This window comes from Homarus americanus, unplaced genomic scaffold (assembly GCF_018991925.1).
Source record: "Homarus americanus isolate GMGI-L3 unplaced genomic scaffold, GMGI_Hamer_2.0 scaffold1024, whole genome shotgun sequence".
NCBI classification, from domain to species: Eukaryota; Metazoa; Arthropoda; class Malacostraca; order Decapoda; family Nephropidae; genus Homarus; species Homarus americanus.
Window position 1 is genome coordinate 3,204,683 of NW_024715228.1, and position 26,565 is coordinate 3,231,247.

General features: G+C 37.0%; 1 protein-coding gene across 2 annotated transcripts; it reads right to left on the reverse strand.

The window, feature by feature from the left end:
• Positions 1–670: 670 nt before the first annotated feature.
• On the reverse strand, positions 671–26,512 carry LOC121855983 (targeting protein for Xklp2-like). 2 transcript variants are annotated; one of them, XM_042351219.1, is made up of 13 exons: positions 26,476–26,512; positions 20,587–20,697; positions 17,783–17,923; positions 17,318–17,428; positions 17,040–17,158; positions 14,703–14,818; positions 14,262–14,505; positions 13,685–13,856; positions 10,890–11,040; positions 10,132–10,252; positions 8,016–8,207; positions 5,406–5,798; positions 671–1,811 (listed from the first exon to the last, which is right to left on the reverse strand). In XM_042351219.1, the coding sequence occupies exons 2-13, from the start codon at positions 20,684–20,686 to the stop codon at positions 1,575–1,577; spliced, it is 2,097 nt and encodes a 698-aa protein (XP_042207153.1). In that variant the 5' UTR covers positions 20,687–20,697; positions 26,476–26,512; the 3' UTR covers positions 671–1,574. The 2 variants fall into 2 exon arrangements, with proteins under 2 accessions (XP_042207153.1, XP_042207144.1); XM_042351210.1 differs by lacking the exon at positions 26,476–26,512 and adding an exon at positions 25,946–26,104.
• Positions 26,513–26,565: the final 53 nt, after the last annotated feature.

A 26,565-nucleotide genomic window follows, 5' to 3' on the forward strand; every position in this document is an offset into this window, starting at 1 on the left:
ATGTTGTATAAATATCACTTCAATTTAACAGACTTTTGGCACCAACGGATGCCCCTTAACCCTTATTAATCCATTAACTTGAGGTTTTAATGACTAAAAAAAGGGAGAATAAAAAACTCAACTGTATAGCATTACTATTTATTAAACAAAAAACTCGTAATACAGCTCCTGGCTTACTAGATAATTAATAGTGTATACTGTACAGTACCGCACACAGGTAATAACATAAAACTTTTGAACTTGACTCGAGCATGCGTGAGACAACTGAATGTTATACTAAAGGACAGAGAAAGAAGATCTAGTATTTAAAGACTAAGCTTTCACTTGATTGGTGCTGCTATTGCATTACAACTTACTATAATATGTACTGTAGCATCATTTTTAGACATAGCAAAACAATTTACACAATATTTTACTGCATAAAATTTTTGGAGGGGTAACAATATACAGACAGACCCCGACTTACGACCGCTTCAGATTTTTTATTAAAAAAATATTTTTTTTTCTTCAAATGACACGCATTTTCTATACCGAAACGTTTCCAGTTAATGTAGTCTCCATGTATAATTAGAAAATTATGGGGGCCCCATGTACATTCAGCTGACTACATTAAAGATAAGTGCTCATTATTCATTACTTTTACTGTACTGTATTTCATTGTAGATTATTTGTTTAAATTTTTTTTTTTTTTTTTTTATCTATGTCGGACTTACGACCTGGATTTGGGTCCCTAACCCCGTCGTAAGTCGGGGTCTAGCTGTACACCAAAAAATTAGGCCCCGTATTTTATTTTATAACAGAAATAAAGAGGTTATATATAAATTTATTAAAAATTAATGAACACACGACTGGTTCACTTGTCAAGCCCATTAACTTGTCACCCAACTAACATAATGGGGAGGATACTCGTTCTTTTCAATGCTAAACTCCAAGACAGTGACAACTGATCCACCAGTAATGCAAAAAAGCCAATAAGTTCTGAATAAACCACAATAAACAATAAATCGGTTATGAAATTAAACATTAATATTCATAAATGACACAAATGGAATATATAATCATTAAACTAAAAGGCTTCCAATATCTGCTAGATTATTAAATGCCTCATTCATCCAGATTTATGACCATCCAAACTTGAGGTTTTAAAAAAGGACATATACTGTAAATGTGACTTAAAACTTATCAAGGTATTTATTAATTATTTTTTTAATCTCATCTGATTTGTGTACTTTAATCAAATTACTATAAAACAGAGAATGGCAAGATTATTAGATACAGCATCCTGTTGATAGAGAGAAATGAATGTTACAGGGAGAACAAATTAATACTACGTACTGTACAGTACTTACTGTAGAATAGATCCCATGAAAAGGGACGAGTAAAACTCAAACTACTAATCCAAATAAATAAATTCCACAATACCTGAATGGCTAAAAACATAGTATGATCCATTCTGGTTGCTTAGGTGTCGACTTAAAAATGGTGGTTCCCTCTGCCATGACAATGTTCTAAATAATAAAAATCTTTCACGTTTGTGATGGAGGCAATATTTTTGGATTTCCTCAGCTCCAGTTTTAATCTGCTGTAAATGTAGCAGACGAAATGTCCATGGTTGAGTTTGCCGCTGACCTTGTCCGTGATCGCAGTCGTAACTCTGTTGCAAAGTTGGGAGATACGGGGACAGTAGGTGGATGCTGTCCATGCTCAATAACCATGGGTTTAAATTTCGGGACAGGATTAGCCTTGTGGACAGCCTCCTGACGCAATCTTCTTATTCCCAATTCTTGTTCTTTTGCCTGCATCTCCTCTTGCTGTAAAAAAAAAAAAAAAAAATTATATATATATATATACTGTATATACAGCTAGACTCCGACTTACGACCGCCGCGGTTGTGACCATTTTTTCCCCCCAAATGACATACGCATTTTTTATACCGAAACGTTTCCAGTTAATGTAGTCTCCATGTATAATTAGAAAATTATGGGGGCCCCATGTGCGTTCAGCTGACTACATTAAAGGTAAGTGCTCAGTCACACTGTATCCATTCCTCATTATTTATTACTTTTACTGTACTGTATTTCATTGTAGATTTTTTATTAAAAAAAAAAATAAATAAATAAAAAATCTATGTCGGACTTACGACCTGGATTTGGGTCCCTAACCCCGTCGTAAGTCGGGGTCTAGCTGTATTTCATTTAGTCCATATAGCATGTGGACTTCAACATATAATCAACGACCTCACCAGCCAGGACTCGAACCCTCGACCTTATGCGTGTGACCAGGGATTGCTACCATCGTGCCACAAGGACACTAAAAGCAATCCTAGACTTTGTTATATTTCATTGTGCTGATGGCGCCGTGAACCTCCAATTGGGGATTGTCCGTGCCACTTATGTGGTCGGAGTAGCATTTTACCGAATCCAGCTTTGAAACTCGAGGTTCCATATATATTTCATTTAGTCCATATAGCACGCGGACTTCAACATATAATCAACGACCTCACTAGGTTCACGGCGCCATCAGCACGATGAACAGGCTTTGTGTGAAATATAACCAAGTCTAGGATTGCTTTTAGTGTCCTTGTGGCACGGTGGTAGCAATTCATGGTCACACGCATAAGGTTGAGGGTTCGAGTCCTGGCTAGTGAGGTCGTTGATTATATATATATATATATATATATATATATATATATATATATATATATATATATATATATATATATATATATATATATATATATATATATTACACACACACCTAGACCCCGACTTACGACGGGGTTAGGGACCCAAATCCAGGTCTTAAGTCCGACATAGATAAAAAATCTACAATGAAATACAGTACAGTAAAAGTAATGAATAATGATGAATGGATACAGTACAGTGAAAGTAATAAATAATTAAGGAATGGATACAGTGTGACTGAGCACTTAACCTTTAATGTAGTCAGCTGAATGCACATGGGGCCCCCATAATTTTCTAATTATACATGGAGACTACATTAACTGGAAACGTTTCGGTATAGAAAATGCGTGTCATTTAAAAAAAAAAAAAATTTTTTTTTTTATCTATATCTGAGGCGGTCGTAAGTCCCGACGGTCGTAAGTCCACGTAGTCGTAAGTCGGGGTCTAGTGTATATATATATATATATATATATATATATATATATATATATATATATATATATATATATATATATATATATATATATATATAAGCCACACATGAAATTGGAGGGGATCAACATCATATTCACAGAAAAAAAATTTCTTAACACGAGATATGTACAGTATGTACCGGCAGTCTCCGGGTTACGTACGAGTTCCGTTCCTACAGAAGTTCTTAAGTTGAACCACATACCCTATGTGCTATGTGCATACCATACTTACAGAACAATGCTTAAAATGCTACTTCATCATAGCCTACATCCTGATATTCATCTAAAATCACATAATTTAAGAGAAAAGGCAAAACAGAATGACAACATACAGTAAAAAAAATAGCTCATCAGGTAAATAAAATACAATAAGCCCCCTCCAGCGCAGGGGTTAGGTTCTCAAAGATGATGTGTTAGGTAAATACACATTCGATGCTCTTAATATACAAGGAGATTAACCCCTATGCCCCGGTACGTACATCTAGGGCAGTGTTTTTCAAACTTTTTTTACTGCGACCCACAGCCAGAACAACAATTTGAATTGCGACCCATTAAACCTAAGTGTAATGATATGAAATGAGTAAATCAAAGACAAACACTGTTCACAATTTTCCTTCATTTAGCATCGACAAAATTCATGTAAATTTCTCATGATTACGGGGGAAAAAACTACGATTACGAGTTTTTCTGCGCAAAATGGATGACATGAGAGGTAAAGAAAGAATCAGGAAATGCTCTCCTTGCAGTCGCTTCCTAGACTGTGGAGTGTACATTACAATAACCAAGCCTAATTTATGGTGCATTTATTTTTATTTTCTTATTTATTTTCGCGACCCATTTTATTTTTTTTCTTATTTATTTTCGCGACCCATTTTTATTTTGCGACCCAATTTATTTATTTTGCGACCCACTGAAGGGTCGGGACCCATAGTTTGAAAACCCCTGATCTAGGGTGCCCCGATTGACGTTTCAGAATGCTCGCCTTTTTGCGGCATTGTTCGAATGCCCAGCGCAGGTTATTACATTCCAGCATGACTATTGTTTGTCCATTTTATCATGTTGTATCAAAGTAATATTGCTAAAGTAGTGTAGTATTACTAGAAAATAATGCTATGATTATGTTATAAATGTATTTATTAGTGGAATTATTATTCCGATAATTATTTATATGCATTACTTGATCTACCAAACACAAAGACAGCCTGGCGACAGACTGCGTGTGTACCTCCAAGCACTTTTTATGAAAAAAATTGCTAATAAAATAAATTCTAAAGAAATATTTACAGGGAAATAAGTACCCTGTATTATGATCAGTAAATATATGCATTACTGGCCATCCCGGACACAAAGGCAAACGGAAAATGGCCGCGAAGTGCGTATGTGACCACGAGCGCTTGCCGTCAAAACGACGCTGTCCCCTTATCTCCTTCGCCACTGCGGCCCCCAGGGAAGTTTCTAGAGGGTCAATATATAGTTTTTCTTGCTTCTTTTTTATTATTTTATAATTAAAAATGGCTAAAATTATTTTTGTTAAAGTTGATTTTTCTCGATTTACTCCACGTGGGGGGTACGGCCAGCAGCACCCTAGCCCGGGGCGTAGGGGTTATGTTACCATATAACTAGTGTATATTGCTCTTAAGAGAATGCATACCATTGTTGCCCCACACAATCTCACTTCATGATTCTTTTCCCATATATCTGAATTAGAAAAGCTTTCTGTGTGGCTTGATATGTTATTTAATATATTATATGGAAAGTCAACAACCCATTCTAATGTCTCCATGTCCCAATTACATAAAATTAGGATATTAAAATGATAGTAGAGTAACTGCATAGTGATGTCACAGAGGGTAAGCTCATTCAAGACCAGATTTGACCAACACTGGCGAAGGCAGAGATGCATTATGTAGCCAGTACGTGCCAACAGTGTGTAACAGAGCCAATACATATCCAGTACTTGCCAACAGTGTACAACAGAAATGTGACCAACCGCCCAAGTGGCTAATGAGCCGATCAGTACTGAAGATGATAAAGTGAATTAAAATACAGTAGCTTTAACTGTTTGCTTTCTTCACCCCAATAATGGGAACATACATTCATCTTCTATTGTACAGTACAACTAATCAGCAGCCTTGTAACAAACTGCCCATAGGTCTCAATTGCAAGCCTTGAGTGAACAGACTATAGATTGTTCGTATTTCTGAAAGGTGATAAGCAGAGGATTATCTGTACAGTAGATATAACTCACCTCTCTCTTAGCGGCCTGAATTTCATCTTCTCTTCTCTTATGTTGTAATTCATATTCATTTCGATCAACAGCTCTCACTTCAGTGTTGAGAGCAAATGTTGATATATCAGTGAGAGGTTTCTTCGACTTTTCAGGAATAAATGGATTCTTATGTAAAACTGTATCAGGACGTGCCAGAAACTTTCGCTGTTCCTTATCTAAATGGGCTTGTTCCTCTAAGTGTTTTTGATACTGTTCTTGCTTGATGGTGCCACGCTGGTCAATCTTCAAATTGAAGGGTTTAACTCTGGTAGGAGTTGGAGGTTTCTTGGGAGGCACTCCACATACACCATTTTCAAAAATAGGCATCGGCTGAGCATGGAAGTTAACCAAGTTCTTTTCATCTTCCAGAACCTTAGGGGGAAAAAATTCCAATTAATATTTAGACAAAAATTTAACTTCAGTGCTGAAATAAACATCAGAAAAATTAAGGACTGCATCATCACTAAATAAAAATATATACCAATAGAATTTAGTGGTATAATGGTTGCCCCCCGTGCAACGAGGATGGCCAGCCCAAGAGCCACTTAGGCGGGAATTTGTTTAAGGTGTAGAAGCTGTCACCAACACAACAACCACACCCCAAGTTAACGAGTTGTATGAACCAGTGTCAAAGAACAGCCCGAGAAGACCGGACAACTCGCCAACTGCACAGGCTAACCATTATCCCGGAATACGATCCGCAAATCTATTAACACCCAGGTCCCCAATTACTGCTGGGTAGACAGAGGCAAATGGCATAAAGAAACTTGCCTATAGTTTCACCCTGCCCGAGGATCGAACTCGGGTCCGCTCACTTGCAAGGCGAGAATGCTGACCATAACACCACAGGTCACAGTATATGCCCAACAACAACCATGTACGAGGCAATCCAGACCACAAACTGCCAAGTGCCAATGGGGCCAGAATCAAGTTATGTATACCATTATATTCCCCCACCCTTCCCCTATCCTGTGGTTGAGTCAGGGAGCAGATGCCAGTGAGTGCACATCAATCATAAAATATCAGCCAAGCAGGGCACATCATCTCTCCTCACACATGTTGTGGTGGATTATATACTCATCTTGATGTGTGATGGCCATTATTGTCTTTTTTATCATATTCATCTCTATTATTGTTACTATTTGTTGATTAATCATGTCTGATAATGTTTGTTTATTGTTGAGGGAAATTATTGAAGCTACATGTAAACATAATTTATTTTCCCTTTCTTTCGTCGCCCCAAAACAACCATGACTTTTAGCTTCATTTTGGCAATGTATTTAAATTATTTTAAATACTGTTTAGGCAGACATCGCTTTAATAAGAACTGCTGCACTCACAAGGGGCAACTGGTGCACCAGGTCCTCCTCAACTGAGGCAAAGTGTATAAAATCCTTGTAGATTATGAAAAACCCATATTTGTGTTGAATCATCAGGGAAAGGACTGTTCTGTAATTTTTTTTTTACAAGCACAATAGTGTATTGTGTATTTTTAAGGATGGAGTACTAAAAGAGAAAAAAGAATGAGTTATGGAGAAGGAATGAAGTCTTGTTAAAAAAAAAAGGGGGGGGGAAGTAAAACACTGTTTGCAAATGATATTGCTTTAGTGAGAATCTCAAGAGGATACGTTCCAAATGTTAGCTAATGTACTCGTGCAATGTTTGTACCAAGAAAAAGTTAATAGTGAATTTAAACAAAGTGAATGTGAGCAGAGATAGGAAACAAAGAGAAACAAATGTTAGTTTGAATGGAGGAAGTGGGGTACAGTACTTCAGTCAGCTGCCTGTGAATGGATATGTCAGTGACCAGAACAATATGTGAAACATTAGTCACAGTAGTAAAGGGGAAATAATGTATTGTGTGCTGGAGAGCAACATTTATGATAAACAGGAAGCAGAGGATAAGAAGTACAGAAACCAGGAGCTGATTGAGGTTTGGTAAAGTTGGTATTGACACTGAAGGAGTGAGAAGTGAAATATTAGTGTACCAGGGAGAGGTGAACACTGAGGATATGGAACAGATGGGCTGAAGGACACAACATGAGGGATATATATGAACATCCTGAAAGTGGTATGGGTGTGTGCATGCACACTTGACAGCAGAGCATGGCATTGGGTGGATTATGGGGATACTACAGTAGCAGGAGTGGTAGACAATAGAGATAATAGCATGAGTGTTTACTCTTTGTTCCAGCCACCTTGCCCCAAAAAATGAGAAAAGGTTTGGCAGTGTGGAATGGGGTAAATGTTTAGTGGAACAAGGTAATATCTAATTTAGTTACATGTTCTTCTTAATATAGGAGTACCTGAGGTTGTTTAAACAAGCTTTCCTGGTTCTCTTAAAAAAAAAAAAAAAAAGTTACATTCATGTACAATCAAAGACAAAAGTCGTGTCGCGGTTTTGTCCGAAGATTAAATATAACCCGCGAAACATTATGAGAGCCCCCTACCACAAGGCAGAGTGCACCAAAAGTTTAGCCCTAGGGCATATGTTTCCACCAAATTTCACGACATGACCTTTGTCTTTCACTGTACCTACTTTCATGGTTACCTGTCTATTATAAAAGAAACTTTCAACTTAATTGTTACCTTCTGTATCTTCTGCTGCTTGTGTTGCTGTCTAGTTCTGTCTCGGGTGTCAAAACTAAATGGTTGAACCTTGGTGGATGTTTTGTCCCACTTGCCTGGAATACCACCATGAGGAATGGATGCCAATAATGAAGCAGAGCCTCCTATCGTATCACACATTTCTTGGTATTTAAAACCAATTGGCGGCTGCGGCTGAAAGTTAAGATATAAAAATCTTAAACATTTCTGAGTAGCAATCAAGAGGACTCATATATAAACTACTACAGTAATTATTTCTTAATGTACAGTACATAATATATATCTACATTTTTCCTTTATCCAATAATAGTATTGAAAACGGCACATAATACACCCTCAGAGATGCAGAAATACATACTCAGACATCAATCTGAGCTACTGAACCAAATATTCAATAGGTGTCAGGAGAACCTGACTGGCATTTTACTCTGGGACCACAAAATTAACTGAAATTCCTCTCTTTATGGAGAGATGTGCATTAAAAATAAACAATGGCCAATGAGCAACATTTGTTGTCATGCAGAGAAAAGGACACCATTTGTGGGCAGCAAATATAACCAAACTCCATGTGAAAAATAAGTTGGGTCGGGGAGAAGTCGGAAATGACCGAAAAACTTAAAACACAAAGGTTAACATAAATGACAGTGACTACCATACTGCATCATGGATATTGCAATAACAAACTTAACCTGAACCTGTTAATTAATGTGTTTCTTATATAACAAGAGCAGCAGTCTTAACTCCAGAAAATATATCCATTTTGTATAACCCTTAATCCCCCCACCCTGCCACTAGACACAACATTACTCCATCACACAACATCTTGCCTACAGCTCCCAACACATAATGTATATCAGCAAACACATGCACAACTTATCAACCTCCTACATCCAGTGACTCCAAATAATGTATTTCAGAACATATCCTCCCCAGAGAAATGAATCTTGCAAACCTACATCATGGTCACCATTCTTCCCTACAGCAATATCAACAAATTAACAAACTCATTCAAAATCTACAGTACAATCCTTCCCTTAACACTATGACTCATATACTGTACTACTTACCTAACATTTACCCAGTGCAAACGCTCTTTTACAAAAATTCCACAATTCAATACTGTACTGTACTGGTATTTAAGAAATTTTCTTAGATTCTCAAGGCACACCAAAGTATACTATACTGTACCAGTGACACACACTGCATGAACTACACCAGTTCTCTACTTAACAGAATATAGGTTTGGTGACTACAGCCAAAGGGTGTTATACAGTGGGGTTAGGGACATCAAAAAACCTTCGCTAAGTGATCAATCATATATTGATTAAATAATGTTTAAATAATTCAAATAATTTATAAATAGACAAAATAATTTGATTTAAAACAAAATTCTGCAATTTAATTTACCTTACATGAATGTGTGTGTGGACTTGGTAGTTCGCCAAGTTAGACGTCACCATAGCTACATCGCCTTACCTCCTCTCCTATCAGGCAAAGCTGCATTATTGTTACCTTTCAGCTCATAATTTCGAGTGGATATACACATTTTTATTAACTTTAATTTAATGTTACATGCACACACGATTGTTCAAACAGAATGTGCAAAAAAAATATAAGAAATGATTATAATCAAAAGCATGAAAGACATACAAATTTTAGCTGCGAATCGTGGGAAGGGAAGGAGAGCGCAGGAGAGGGATCCAGTGTCAGTACCTCAACTGTTGTTATTTTTCAACTCGCATTTTCGGGTAGATTCTGTATGTTTTTTTTTTTTTTTAGTTTAGCCTGGCAATTACAAGGGACGGGCTGAACCTCCAGCGTGGGTCACGTGTTACGTCATTCCGATATTGTGTCATGATAACTCCGAATATTTCAAGTTATTACACACTTTCATAGCAGTGACAATGCAGGAAAAACATACAGGTTAGTGACCATTGTAATACTGATCTTTAGCCATCACAATGGTAAATGGCATTTATATTTTTACATCGCAAAACTGATCGAGCGCATATTGATCCATTGTATACAATAATGGTCATTGCCTGTAAGTTCCAAGGAAAGGAAGATCAGCCACTATTGACACAGGTGACAAACTTACTTTCTTAGAATCTGTTATGTCGAAAGGTTCTGGAACAGTTAGAATTTTCTTTTCCACTTGATAACCAGAGGAAGGAGCCTCAAACACCTTTTTATTAACTGGTAGGGCCTTGAATGAATGCCTGAAAGTAAAAAAATATAATAAAAATACAGTAAATATATAATAATAATAACTCCCTTCCATTCTTCAGTCTTGATAAGCAGCAGGGAAGGTTTGAGGTAGAACAATAACGATGTTTGCCTTGTAGCATGTTAAGGATTTTTTATAGTAACAGGTGCCTACATCCTCCGCAGGTCATGTAGCTAAGGGAGAAAGGATGTGTGCAGGAAAAGTTAAAAGTAAACCAACTGAACTTTTCAAATACAGTATGACTGAGATTAATCATTAAAACTCACAAATATAAATTTATTTGAAAGAATAAACACAAGGTTTGACTGAAGATCAGAAGTCTCAAATCCCGTTGTATAGACATAGGAGTCATTCAATGCCAACTTGCCCCAGGGTCCTTGGTCTGCCTCTCCAATTATGAAATTTCCCTCAAGTGTTCATCGATGACAATGATGACTGTGTACATAATTTAGGTGCCAAACATCAATTGGTTCATTTCTTACGGCTTTCTTATGGTATTAATATCTTTACTTTAATTTCCTAAATTACCCAATTCATATTTAGTGAACCAAAAATATAATTTTGAACATATCTATGAAAGACATATGTATATATTATAAGAGAGAGACAGTGAGAGAATTAATTAATACTTTTGAGCTTCTTCAAATGCCTTTTGCTCCATCTCTTCATGAGCTACGTAATTCATCTGTCGTGTGCGGCCACAGGCGCTGAGTTTTGGGGTGTGAGGGATGGTAACTCCTGAATTTCCTCTTGTCTTTTTTCCTTCCAGGTTCAAGTCATCTAAAGGAAGGGAACAGGTTAAAAGAATAAAGAAAATCTATTACATATACAAAACTGTAAAATTAAATAAATAAAAACCCTCCAAGTGTTACCTTTCACCAGCTGAATTTCATTGATACTTAGCTCAAATTGAAACATATGTGGCTAAATTTAATGGTATAACTATCATAAGGTTAATGCTGACAGGCAATGGAAGGGGTACAAGAATAAACTCAAAGGTAACCTATGAATAGCTAAACTCATAGTTCTACCCGAGAACATCACCTCCACTGGAGAAGTACAGCATGAGAGGATGTAAAAACCTGAGGTTGATCAACTACACATTGCAGCATCAGAAAGACACTACTGCCATGCCTCTCACTTTATAAGTGCAGCACACCACACATGCAACCTTTGCAGACTATCCCCAGTGGCCTCTTGAGCTACCTTAGAATTCACGCACAAATAGCGATCACACACCCCTATGAAATATAAACACACCCCCCTATGAAATATAAACATACAGTATAAGTAAACAGTGATACACAGTATTCAAGAGAGGCTTCCTGAATATGTTGTAAACAATGAAGATGAAAATGCATAATATGGATGTGTATGAGAAGAGCAAATGCCCTACTGTACATTCAAGTACATTAGTTTTAAACTGTAGATGGGTGGAGGGATTTGAGAGTAGGATATTCGATAAACAAAAACTATAAGAAATTGAGGATAAATTTCCTGAGTGGGCTTATACAGTGGTCCCTCGGTTAACGAGCACAATCCGTTCCAGCAGGTTGCTCGTTAACCGAAACCATTGTTTCAATGGGTTTTTGGGTAATTGGTTCCAGCTCACCGAAAATTGCCTAAATTCAACAAAAAAGGTAGAAAAGTACACTTACTTTGAGGTGTGTATGTAGAAGGCTCCTGGATGATGATGGAAATTAGAATGGGGGTAGAGGAGAAGGAAGAAGAGAAGGCATTGGGGTGGAAGAGAAGTCACCCCATGGCGCCATTTCACCCATAAAATTTTAGCTCTCTTGGTGTAATTCAAGATTATTTTCTTTAAATCAACACTGCACTGCATTATATATTGTCAATATGTAAAATATATTTCAAAATGACCAATTGGAAACAAAAAGCGTTTAGTTGAAGAGAGTCTCAAGCAAGATGTTACCTCCACTGAAAACAGAGAGAGACTAACGCCTGTCTGGTGTGTTAACAGGCTGGATGGCACGCCAGAAACTAGTTTCTTTACCTTCAATTATGTTCAATAATTGTTAAAATGACTAAAAAAGTTAATATTAAACTTTTAAAATTACTGAATAGTATAAACTTCTTGATATTTACTAAAATAGTAAGGAATTTAAGCCCTAAAACCGATTACTGTATTGGCGGACTAATACTACAGCTGGTGGACCGCCAAATGCAAGCGAAAACATGTTGAAGTCGGCTCGTAAAAAACTCGTTAATCGAGGGATTGCTCGTTAACCCGAAGTTAAGAATCTTATGGAAGGTAAATCGTTAACCGAGGCGCTCGTTAACCGAGGGACCACTGTACTGTACTGCACTGGATTTCACTGGTGCACTGACCATAGAAATAAAAGTAGACTAATGTGCCCAGTCACTCTGTAGGAAAACCAAATTATGATAAACAGAAATCACACAAGCTCCTGGCTATAAATACTGATCTCATTTTGGATGGGTTTCACACATCAATTCATTGACAAACCTATCCATAAAATAAATGAACTTAATTGACTGAATGATAGTTCCTGATAGGAGTGAATTGTCGAGTAAGAAAGTGTTTAATTTTTTAGGCAAAGCAATAGGGAAAAAAAAAATCTTTGTTCCATGACATGTTCCACAAATGGGTCTTTAAGATAATCCAACTATAATAACTACAGGGAGGACATTATAAAGGCACAATTTATGGAGCTTACCAACTACACCAGAATTGTTGCTCTGTGGGTTGGAGGTGAATTGGGGATTTTGATTGTAATGAGGCGTCCCGCATCGTAAGGTGCATTTAGACCATGCGAAACCAGTTTTTTTGTTGGAAAGCACTATTTTTGGCCTAGCTCTATATGATTGTAGTTGATAAAATCTCCTTACTACACTGTAAATAAGGTTGAAAGCCCTTTGAAAATAGGGTAGAACATTGATTTGTGGCAGACAGGAAACTATAGGCTTGGCTTTCACGTCGTTAGATGCTCTCATCCAGTCAGTGAGCGATTGAGAGGAGCAGGCGGCCAATCACAGCAGCCAGCCTACAGCCTCCTCCCCCGTCTTGGCCAATGACAGTGAGCGCCTGCTATCTACGTCACGGCCCCTCCAGTGGGTGGGAACTACACCCTAATATCGATTAAAGTAAAAAAAGCCATAAGCAAGTGGGAATTTTGTTGCTTCAAGTCAACATTGCAACAACCCAGTACATTACTTCATGACGCGCTACCTACCATCTGCAAGTACAGTCCTTTAGCTTCAAAATGCATAAAAAATGAGTGCTGTATCTCAAAAAACAACAACGTTATGCAGGTTTGAAGTTGGAAAAACTTTAAACATGGTTTTCTCGGTTTCAAATTTTGGCGCGAAGAACCCATACGATCGCAGGGCGCCTCAATTGTTCAGAAAACCTTAAAAAACACACACAGTACACAATTCTTACCTGTACTTCCTGCTCTTTTACTCCTGAACCTCTGTGGAGTCTTGGTGTAGAACTTGAGGTTCAGCTCAGCAAGAGAAATAAATGTATTCTGGTTCTCCGCCTTCACCGTTCGAGGGAGTGTCAGGTTGAACGGTTGAGGAATTGTTGGCCCCTTCGGTGCTTCTTTGTTGTGCTGAATAAGAAAGGATAAGCATAACATAAATGAACGTGTATTTATACTGTACAAGGCTTATGTTAAAAGTGCATATGCAAAAACATATTCGTCCTATACCAAAGGGGTTACTGGTCCAGCCAGCCCTGTAGGGTTACACTGAAACCTAATTTATGTAATGGAACCAAAAATGGACAAAATAATTTTTTATGCATTTGAAGCACGGGAGGAGAGACTGACAAGGGAGATTCATGATAGCATAGATGGAGATAAAGAGCTAAGAGCAAGATCGAGAATGAAATGGATAGGTCATATGAATAATCAAGGTAATTCATTTAGCCTAACCTATGGAGGGCACACTGTATTTAGATAATGCAGTTACCAGAATCTTGCCTCCCCTATAAAGCAGCTACAGGATGTACTTACAGCTGTCGGTGTGTTTGAGCGTAGAGATCTTGTGAAATCAACCGCTCGAGTCTCTTCATTTTGTGTGGGATTCTTTATGCGGGTGTCAGTGGCAAAGTGAAACTCTTTTGGTATCGTGCAACGATTCTGGCCAGATTTTTTCTTATTTTCGGATAATTTTTTTTTGAACATTGAAATGCCATCCAAGTCTTTCTTGTCCTCAGGGGATAAACCTTTCATTCCATGGACTTTGGGCACAGATGGTCTGAAAAAATGGAGGGAATGCATCATATAATAAATAATAAAAAAAATTCACAAATAAGCTGAATGGTACATTATTTATATTGTGAGTTAATCAATATCATCTTGACAAGTGCTCATGCAATAAAAGAAGCTGGACAATGACATGTATGATGACTCAAATATTGCAACACAGTATTCAATCTATTACTCATCCCTTACTTATTATGTGTGCGAGATTTATGAACTCTGTTTGATAGAGAACTGTTGAGCTTAACAGGCGAGTTATGACCTTCACTACCAGTGGAGGTTCGGGCAGCTTTAGCCCTCTTCAGTGCCTGTGTGAGGAAGAATATACATTATACTTTATATACTTTCAATCCTTGTCTCTCTAAAATGCAGAGTGGCGAGAACCAACAAACACACACGAGTCTCCAGTCACCATTATTCACTCATTCTTCTTACTGTAAAAGATAATGTTTTGCTATGGAACTCAACATCCATAATGAAGCTGTTAACCTCATTAATACACATTGTTGTTTCTGAGTTTGGAAAAACTAAGTTGAGAAAAAATTAATGGGGAACAGTCATCACCAACCAGACTGTTAATTTACTAAAGACATTGTCCCACATTTCTCATTAGTTCATCATCCACATACAGTACAGTATAGAGCTTCACCTTTACCTAAAGATTCAGTTCCTCCTGGTGAGAAGTGTGTTTAACAAGATGTGACCCAATAAGTGTAGATAACATGCTGATATATATATATATATATATATATATATATATATATATATATATATATATATATATATATATATATATATATATATATATATATATATATATATATATATATATATATATATATATATATATATATATATATATATACTGTACAGTGGGGTATGCTATAACGAATCTAATTGGTTCTAGAACCTTGTTCGTTATAGCATTCGTTCGTTATAGGATTAATCCGTTCCAGGCCCCCAAATACAACCACTTAACACTGAAAAATATAATATAAAATTGTAAAAAAAGTGCATAAATATGCATCTAAACCCCTGAAATAAAGAATATCATTAATATTTGTAATAAAAAAACAATGAATTAGAAAAAAAAAAATTAAATAATGTTCGTTGTAGGAGTTTCGTTCGTTATAGCATTCTCAATTTTATAGGTAAAACCGTTCGTTATAGGAATATTCGTAGTAGGATCCGTTCGTTATAGCATACCCCACGAGTTACCTTCCATAAGATTCTTAACTTCGGTTAACGAGCAATCCCTCGATTAACGAGTTTCTTACGAGCCAACCTGAACATGAATTCGCTTGCATTTGGCGGTCCACCAGCTGTAGTATTAGTCCGCCAATACAGTAATCGGTTCTAGGGCTTAAAGTCCTGACCATTTTAGCAAATATGAAGAAGTTTATACTATTCAATAATTTTAAAAGTTTAATAATAAACTTTTTAGTCATTTTAACAATTATTGAACATAATTGAAGGTAATGAAACTAGTTTTATGCGCGCCATCCAGCCTCTCAACACACCATACAGGCGTCAGTCTTTGTGTCTTTTCAGTGGAGGGAACATCTTGCTTGAGACTCTCTTCAACTAAATGCTTTTTTTTCTGTGTTTGCAAGCAAATTATTGGTCATTTTGAAATTTATTTTACATATTGACAATATATAATGCAGTGCAGTGTTGATTTAAAGAAATTAATCTTGAATTACACCAAGTGAACTAAAATTTTATGGGTGAAATGGCGCCATGGGGTGACTTCTCTTCCACCCCAATCCCTTCTCTTCTCCCTTCTCCTCCACCCCCATTCTAATTCCCATCATCATCTTCATCCAGGAGCCTTCTACATACACACCTCAAAGTAAGTGTATTTTTCTACCTTTTTTGTTGAATTTAGGCAATTTTCGGTGAGCTGGAACCAATTACCCAAAACCCATTGAAACAATGGTTTCGGTTAACGAGCAACCTTCTAGAACGGATTGTGCTCGTTAACCGAGGGACCACTGTACTGTATATACATAAAACACACACACACGACAGCTGCAACCTGGAACTAATTTGACAATTTTCAAAGACCCAAGATTACAATAAAGAACTTTGAGTCATGACCCAGCAAGGGACTCATTCAACGATCAGGCACACCTTGTTACACCAATGGGCTGTGGTGGAAGCCCTGCCCTCATAAACCACCACCTGATTTATGGAACAATTCCACTGATCTATGAAAGAGCATGTCCCTGTTACAGTCTTTAGACAGGGCAACCCCTGGAAGGGTTGTTCTACAAGTAGGGTTTTGAATGTCACTTGATGGATGATCTATAAGCCATAAAAGGTTCATTTTCAGTTAGTTATCCTTGCAAAACTCAAAGACATGGGTAAAATAATCTTATTTTTCACCTCTGAAGTTATTCCAGTATGTACAGTACAGTGCTGGTATTATTACCATATGCCTTCTATATTTCTTTAAAGACTAATTAATATGGAATAATTTCAAATTGTCTTTTCCATTAGAGTTGAGAAGATTGAAAAGTTGGTTACCTTAGCAACTGCAGCAAGTCTTGGAGATTGTCTTATACCAATGCTTGGGATTCTGTCCTTAAGGCTGCTTCCACGTGTTAGAGATTTTCTTCTCCTTCCAGAATTGTTCCCAATGTTTTCTGTTAAAATAATGAATAATTTCCTTTAATGACAGTAACAAAAAAACTTCACTTTTATGTAAATAAACATGTTAATTATATGATTTTTTTTTAATCATCTTCAGTGAGAGTGAATGATGAGTGTGTTGGGGGTCAACTGCTTAACAGTACACTTCATACCTTTGTCGACACTTTTTATTGTAGGAGAGGAATTGGGAGGCCCCTTTGGTGTGTCCACGGGAATTGCTCGAGGTGGTGACACAGGCTGCTTATCAACACCCGTTGGGCAGTCTGACAAAAGAAATGTGCACATACAGACATTATGTTATACTGTAAGGGAAGAATTGGAACTCATAAACCTATATATATGAGAGAGAGAGAGAGAGAGAGAGAGAGAGAGAGAGAGAGAGAGTGGTGAGTGGGTGAGTGAGTGAGTGAGTGAGTGTGTGTGTGTGTGTGTGTGTGTGTGTGGAAAAAAGGCAGACAAGAAAGAAATGAGAGGGAAGAAAAAAGACATACTTACTGGTATGTACCTTTGTCTATTATACTGTATACTGCACTGTACTGTATATACTTTTGAGTGCATGGTATTAACTTCAAGATCATGAACAGAACAGACAAGAAATGACCCATCAACATCCATACCTTTGTCATGAGATTTTTTTGTCTCTTTGTTAACTGCAGGAGAGGAATTGGGTAGTCTTTTGGGTGTTTCCATTGTTATAGGAAGTGCTGACAACACTGGTTGCTGTTGGTCCCTCAGCACTTCAGCACTTCTGGGGCAGTCTGACAAAAGAAACATATCATAAAGTATAGCATGCCCTTGCAATTTGCAGATTCTTAATTTGTGGCTACACACACAACACTGTACAGGTAAAAGAAATAATTGTCCAAAGGGCAAACAAAGGGAATACAGGAGGTCCCAACTAATGAACACCCGCCGATACGAACAGGGTTAAAAGGTAAACTTGAAATCTACAGTACATTATTTTATTTACCTGATGACTTATTTTTTATTTTCATTTTCTGTATTTTGTCATTCTATTTCTTCTTGTCTTAAATTAAAAGATTTTAGATGTGTATAAGGACTTAAGCTATGATATAGTGTGATTTTAAACATTGGTCTGTAAGTACAGTATGCATTTAGCATAAAAATTTTCAAGAACACATATTGCCTGTTAGGAAGACCTTACTGTATTCTTTACACAAATTATATTTAAAACTGAATTTAATATTAATTTCATTACCTGATTAAACTGTTTTGAATTATCCCCCAAAGAGTAGTATCAAAATACTGTAGTTTAGTGGTGGTTCTTTACAGTACCATTTTATTTGATATGTACTGTACCTTTTATAGAATGGTAGGATGATGACATTAATATAATCTTCTAAATATTTTGGTTATCAATTATCTCACTCCAGTTCTGTCTTCATGAAAATTTGGAAACCAATATTGTACAATACAGTACTGTATGGATATTGGTACTGTACTGTGTATAATTACAGTATTTTGTCCACCAGGGACTGAGAAACTCATGTTAATGATTATTATATATGTTAAGAAAATTTAATGAGGAGAGATAATTAAATTGCATTTATCATAGGTTATAGGCATTCTTCCTGCATTGTGATAAGGAGCAGATTTATGCCACTGCAGGACACCAGGGTGTTTGTCTAGAGAGGATGGTTGGTGAGATAAATTGTGTAGCAATTATGTTTGACAAGAGTTATAAACACAGACCAAATCTGTCTGCCTTCCTGAAGGAACATGATGTAATATGGACGAGGGCACCTCTTAAGCTACTTAGTAATAATAAAATACCAGTACTTAAAAAATGTCAAAGCACAAATTTCAGGCACAAAAACTCTATCACAAGCAACACTGGCCTTGCTGCAACTTAGAATATCTTAAGTATTTCCATCAACATGTACAGTAAGACTGTACAGTATATTATGCAGGTATCCCTTGTTTAAAGATCGTTCACTTAGTGATATTTCGGTTTAACTATATAAAAATTTTCATGCCCTTTCTTGTTTAATGATGGTCAATTTTTTATTTAGCTATGTTAGACTCACTGGGAAAAGCTCAGGAGGGATTGTGCTCCAAGTGAGCACCATTACAGTACTGTATTGTGGTTTAGAAATAGAGATAATATAATATAAAACTATAAAATTAAAAAATGAGGAGCATGGGTGTGTGTGTGTGTAGTGAACTATATGTATCGAGGCAGTGATTTGTAACTGCAGTCAGCCACACTTTTCCTCCCCCTATGGGACGTCATGGCATACATGCCCCAGCCACAAACGGCTCTTGAGTCAGCTTGGTGACTGCCAGGATGAACTGTGTCACGTGTATACTGCACCAGTATATGTGAGGGGGAAAAAAAAAGTGGTGCCACTTGGCAATCGTTTCATGTCACACAGGACACGAGGCAGATCAGCCGAGAGATCCCCACACCACTCCCCCTCCCTTGGTGCCTGCTTAACTCCCACACACTTAAGAAATGTTTATTCCTTTTATGTTTTTGACCTTATAATTTGTTTTCCACAAGTTGAATGATGACATAGTTCACAGCTCAGCCTCACCCGTTCTGAGCGTTACTGGGCGGCGAATCAGCTACACAATTACAAGCCATCTCCATGGATATTATTCGTCGTTATCCCTCATTTTGCAATAATTTTGCTTAAAGTTAAGATTTTCAAGAATGCATCCCATCATTACATTAAGGATACTTTTATAAGTAATGGTGCTGAAGTTTTGTGTAGCCTTGGCTTCAGCTTCATGACTTATTAAATGGCTGGCTTCAGCAAGGGCCCAAAGTCTGGTTCCCAAGGTTGAGCACAAAGTGCAAAAACTGTTTCACCATTATCAAGGCTTCTTAATATCTCTAACTCAGTTTATAGCATTAACATCACCATAAAGGGTTCTTTACTCACAATAAAACTTGATGGAGAAGTCATATCATAATCAATATTAAAAAGATAAAATCAAGTGAGTAAGAACAAATATTTATACAAAAACATTATGATACACGATGGGTTACATGTAAGAATGATGAAGCGATGCAGAGTTCAGTATTTGCAAATGTTAGTCCAGTTTAAGTAAAATGTGGGTGGATAAAAGTAAACAATGTACATTACTTGGAACTCCAGTTCTTATGAAGCTGGTGAAAGCAAAGCAAGGGCGACATGTACAGTGCTTTTAAAGCAACCCCTTCTTGCCTCCATTTTGGTCTTTTCCTTTCCATCCTACCACACACAGTACAGTACCTTTACATTATATATACAGTACAGTACTGGTATATATTATCTTTTAAGTAATTTATCATTTCACATTCTCTCAAATGACCATACTGTACTGTACCACCTCAGCAAGCCTTACACAGCTACACCAAACACTTCTCTCACTTTAACACCTGTCTAATTTCTATATACAGATGAAACCTTACCAAAATACGACTCGTCCACTTCGAAGTCATCATTCTCATTTAGGTTGAAGAAATGCTTTGGAGCATCAAATTCATATAAATCACCATCAGCACCAGCCATGTTCCTTAACTCTGAAATTAAATAAAAAAATAGAATATATTCTGAAGAACTTTGGGATATAAATATGATTAAAAAACAATCATCATGATCACCAACACCGTTTTACCATCACTTTCCATGCGTGTGCAGGTTAGCCATGATTACCCGATGGCAAGGTGTCCTGGTTGTCATCAGGCAACTTGAAGCGCGTTTTATGTCCGGATGACCTTACCATATCCAATCCACTTTTACAGAATAAGATTTCTAAGCACAATGAATAAAGCATACAGTAATGTACTGTAGTGCTAAAAGCTAAAAATAGCAATATACAAAACTCCCACAAATTTGAACTACATTATTGGTACATGGGGACAAGTGCAATTTGAATTACCCAATGCATCAAGCAGATGAGAGTAATATTCAGTTAAGATTCGTTCTTGGACCAACACAGAACTTCATAACTCTATGCTATTACATTTCTGTCACAAATTTATATTTTTAGAGTATTTTGGACTTTTTGATAATCAATCACCGAGTCTCGGAGTCACGTGACTATGTCTTGCCAATCAGTGTTGTTCTAAGTGTCGCGTGAGTGGCGTGATCCTCCAACTTCTCTTGGCTAGTTGCCACATACTTTACCTGTGCACCGCTTTTTTTCCTCAGCTTGGCAAATGATTCATCTTGTATTTGAAAATGGTGCCGCTGCCATCGACATTTTTAAGGCCCACAGTATTTTGCCTACCACTGTGATGTGTGGAAAGTGCGGTTCAGACTGTCGGTACCTTCAAGATAAGAACCTTTGGTTTTGTGTGAAAAGATGAAGGGTCACCTCCCTGTTTTCTCCATTATCTGTTAATTAAGTTAAGTTTTTTACATACTGGGGGAACCAAGGGGGCAGATCCCCACTGACTAGGAAGTTAGATCAGGTCCTTCTGGTTTGTAGGTTTCGTTTTACCATATTTTTTTTTCCCCATATTTTTACCCCACAATTTCTCTCTACTATACTTCAAAGCCGTGCCCACTTTGAACAACCATGATTGTTGGGAATTGGGGAGGTCATATATCCATAACGGCTCATTTGCGATGGAAATGAAGGCCAGATTCGTTTAAAGCCACACAAAATACACTAGGAAAACTTTTTTTTTGTTTCCATGTCAGCCCTAAAAAGAATTTTTAACTAATATTCTTTAATTGCAAAATACCCAAGCCAGCAATCTTCAACTCCTTTCCCTGTACAGTGAGTTCTGCTATAACGCGTGTTTTGATAACGCGAATTTGCTCTAACGCGATTTATGAATTCGGAACAATATTTGTATAACGCGAACGCTTGTTTGCTATAACGCGATTTTGGCTTACTATTTCTCCAATTTTGTGGTATTAACTGTGAATATGGTAAAGAAGAATATCTCCAAAAAGCGTTCTGATGATAGAATTCCCGGTGATTATCGTAAAAGAAAGGATATAACACTTGAAGAGAAGCTCGATGTTATCAACCTCAAAATCACCCTTCTCCCCCATCAAGTTACATTCATATTTTTTCAAGGTAAAGTGTTAAATTTACTGTATGATTTCATTATTAGATATGAATGTAACATTTATTTAGACTGTGCTATCCTTTGTGTTAGGCTAACTACTAAATTTTTTCGATTTCGAGTAATCTGCACCTAACCCTATTTTCTCCATAAGCCCTGTTATTTCTATTACGCGATTTTCTATAACACGATATTTTACAAGAACACAATTATCGCGTTATAGCAGAACTACCTGTACTGTATGTATTAACTGTCACCTCTCCCCATTCTATCATTAATTTTACAGTTTATATACTGTATTGTACTGCAAATTCTCCCCATAACTGCACATTACAGGTACCAAAATTGAGGAAATCAATAATTAATCATTCAAATAAGCTCTTTTAGTCAAATAATTTGGTTTAATTCCAGTGAAGCTCTGCCAATGTTTATCACTAAAGTAACAACTAAATTACTGTGCCATAACAGATATATACACTGTAGCAAATGTTCAAAATCATCTTTAGAGGCAAAACACATTGCCGATGACAAAATTTAATGATATAAAAATTTACTTAAAAATGGTTTCATGGTGGCCATTACTGTACAGGTGTTAACTATTAACATACAGTGCTTTGTTCATACTAAAATTAAACACTTTTGTGGCAATAAGTTTTAACTTGTGGTGGCAAGACACACCACACATACTGTACACACACACACACACACCATGGTGGCCAAGATGCATCCATCTGTAAAAAAAAAATCTATACATACACTTAGTACTTAAGTTACTATAAATGTTAGCATTACACTGGCAGAGTTCTGGAAGTTAACCCTTAATTTTATGGTATTATTTCACTTGTTGCCGCTACACGAATCTCGGGAATTTTATTGTTGCAACCAGTAATTTTGACAATTCTAAGACACTTTCTTCAATGGCATTTCTGGCGCAAATTACGTTTATAAGCGAGGTATTTAACATTTATTATGTACAGTATGTTCAGGGTTAGGGTCATCTCGTACCCAAGACAACTCGTACCCAAGACAACTCATACCCAAGACAACTCAAACCCAAGATAAATCATACTCAAAACAGTTAACTCGTACCCAACTCATGAGATAACTTGTACCCAACCAACGCTTCAATTTTTTTTGATGGAAGCACAGGCTTTATGTAGTACAGAGTAGTGCAGAATACAAAGTAACCAGAATTAAACAACTAAAGCAGCATGTTGATGACAACACTTCTCCAGTCTATATTATGTGGGCTGCAGGGTAGAATGGTTGCATATAAAAATGTACACAATCGGTTCAGAGTAGTGATAGAATGCTGCCAAATGGATAATGATACGGGTCTTTGTTCATTATGCCCAGAAGACAGTACAGTAGTAGCATCTATTACCTGCTCCAATCCTGGCTATAATTTACATTGGTTTTACATAATTTCTTCTTCAATCTTGTATTTTTATGTCATAAGTGATCCAAGGTATTTAAAGGACCAGATTTTTTAATATTCATTCCACTTATACCGATACGTTGTGGGTTTTGCCTTTGGTTTCTTTCCATGATCATTGTTTTGGTCTTATCCACACTTATCTCAAGTCCTGTTCATTTTGCCATTTCCTTAAAGGTTGTTGCCATCGTATCTATTCCTTGGATGTTGTTGCTTATTATATTCAGTTCATCAGCATATAAGAGCATTCTAATTTTGATCTTATTTAATTAAATTCCTTCCTGCATATGGTGGATTTCTCTTTATTATTATTATTATATATATATATATATATATATATATATATATATATATATATATATATATATATATATATATATATATATATATATATATATATATATATATATATATATATATATATATATGCTGATAACCACAAGGAAAGAAGAAAACACGAAGTTCCCAAGCGCTTCAGGGGTGAGTACAGACTCACCCCTGAAGGTGTGAATTACTAGTACACAAAAGCACTTGGGAACTTTGTGTTTTCTTCTTTCATTGTGGTTATCAGCATATACCTGGATCACGCGCACCTACAGTGATTTACTTGCGAGCACACACACACACATCCTTGACCACCGAAGGGTCAAGACGTGCCTGGCGCTCCTCTCGGAGCTGCCAGGTCAACTGTTAAGTTGACCCATACCAGCTCCCTCCCCTGAACCCTCCTCCCCACCGGAATATCAACAAGTTCACGCTAGAAGTTGCTATTTCATTTAGCAAAGGAATGGAACCAGTGTTAAACAGAGGTGAACGGTGGTGAACAGTGCTTGAGTCAGTGAGAACAACTCAGCAGTGGCAGTGGTACCCAAGTTGACCTTCACACAGTGAGGTCCCAGGTACTCAGTGATAACGGCCCGACCCAACAACAGCGATGTGTTAATCCGTCTACGATAGGAAGGCCTGGGACCACACCTCACTCATAGAACACCGTCTGTGAGGGAACTACTACACCACGTGAGGCCCCTCATAACATCATCTGTGAGGGAATTACTACACCACGTGAGGCCCCTCATAACACCATCTGTGAGGGAATTACTACACCACGTGAGGCCCCTCATAACATCATCTGTGAGGGAATTACTACACCACGTGAGGCCCCTCATAACACCATCTGTGAGGGAATTACTACACCACGTGAGGCCCCTCATAACACCATCTGTGAGGGAATTGCTACACCACGTGAGGCCCCTCATAACACCATCTGTGAGGGAATTACTACACCACGTGAGGCCCCTCATAACACCATCTGCGAGGGAACTACTACACCACGTGAGGTCCCTCCTAACACCATCTGGGAGGGAGTTACTACACTACATGTTTGCTGTTCAACACCTACATTAATCTATATGTTCACTGTGTGTTCCTTCACCTTTCTCTAATGAAGGCTTGTGTTAAACCACCAATGTATGTAATAAGTCATTTATGTCCAATGTATATTTTCAGCCTTCGGGCTGCAGAACTTTTTCAATAAACCGTTAATTATTATTATTATTATTAATATATATATATATATATATATATATATATATATATATATATATATATATATATATATATATATATACTGTATATACAGTATATATACTCAGTAAGAAATAGGTGAATCCATCATATGGTGAGTCAGTTAGGTTAGGTTTTTGTTTTTCTAGTGTTTTTGGGTGTATTTTTTATTCGCTTAGCCATTACTTTTTTTTTTAAAAACGTCCCACAAAAAAAAAATAAAAAACCCGGCCAATTTCCGACGGAAATGATGGTCATAGTCGGCCTAAACACACACAATTACACTGGAAAGATATATTTTTGGCTCTCTAACAGAGTGGGAGGTGGGAGGGCAAATTTACCTTGTTTCTGTTGCCGCCAAGTTTACCCGAGGCTCTACCCCTCACTCAGTATGAGAAGTTATTTTGGGCGTTTTACTCAAATCTGACCATTACAAGGAAAAGTTCAAATCTACCAACATAAATAAAAATAATATAAGTGCTTTACGTAACTGCCTCCCTTTAACTTGTGCCGAATCTGCAACTAAAAATTCAAATAACATACACATATACATACAGTATATACCATCAGAGAGTCAGTACATGTACCCGTGAACACCAAGCATACCCTTACTGGCTACCATAATATGTAATCTTATACAACAGACATGAAGTACATTTAATATTTTAATATTAGCCAGAGGCGGTCAGCCCAGCAGCAGGCACAGTTCACCATGAGTCACCATCTTACAGTATATCATCTACTACTCACTTATTTAACTCCTGTCTTCTTCTTTATACTCTGCTACTCCCTGACAGGAAATAAAAGAGAAACTGGAGATATTCCGCCAACAATCAACAGGGAACAGACCAACACCGTTTGAACCAGCCAACAACAACACCTGAAACGTCTAACTCCACCAATCAGAAACGGTCCTCATAATCAAATGAGAATCTATGATTATCAATTTTACAGATTATATTTAACAAAATAAGTTCATCTTTTTCCTACTTTAAAAATTAAATTCATTAAGTTTTGATGAAATATTATTGACGAGCCAGTTAGTGATATTTTCAATTTCCAAACATAGGAGTTAGGCTTATAATGTTGGAACAATATTATGAGCAAGATCACTAAAATATTTCATCCGATAACACAAAACGATCAGAAATAACGTATAACAACTAATAAACCGTTCTTAACAATCTTACGGTAAATCTAGTTTCGTTAGACAACTGATACTCTAATTCTTTGTCTGTTGTCATCGTAAATATGGTCTAACGGTACAGTATGATATTTACCGTACGGTCCTCTCTCCCGCCGGCGAGCTTGGCGACCCACAAGCTGTCCTTCTCTGAGCGTCCTCACCAACCAGCTCTCTCTACATCACG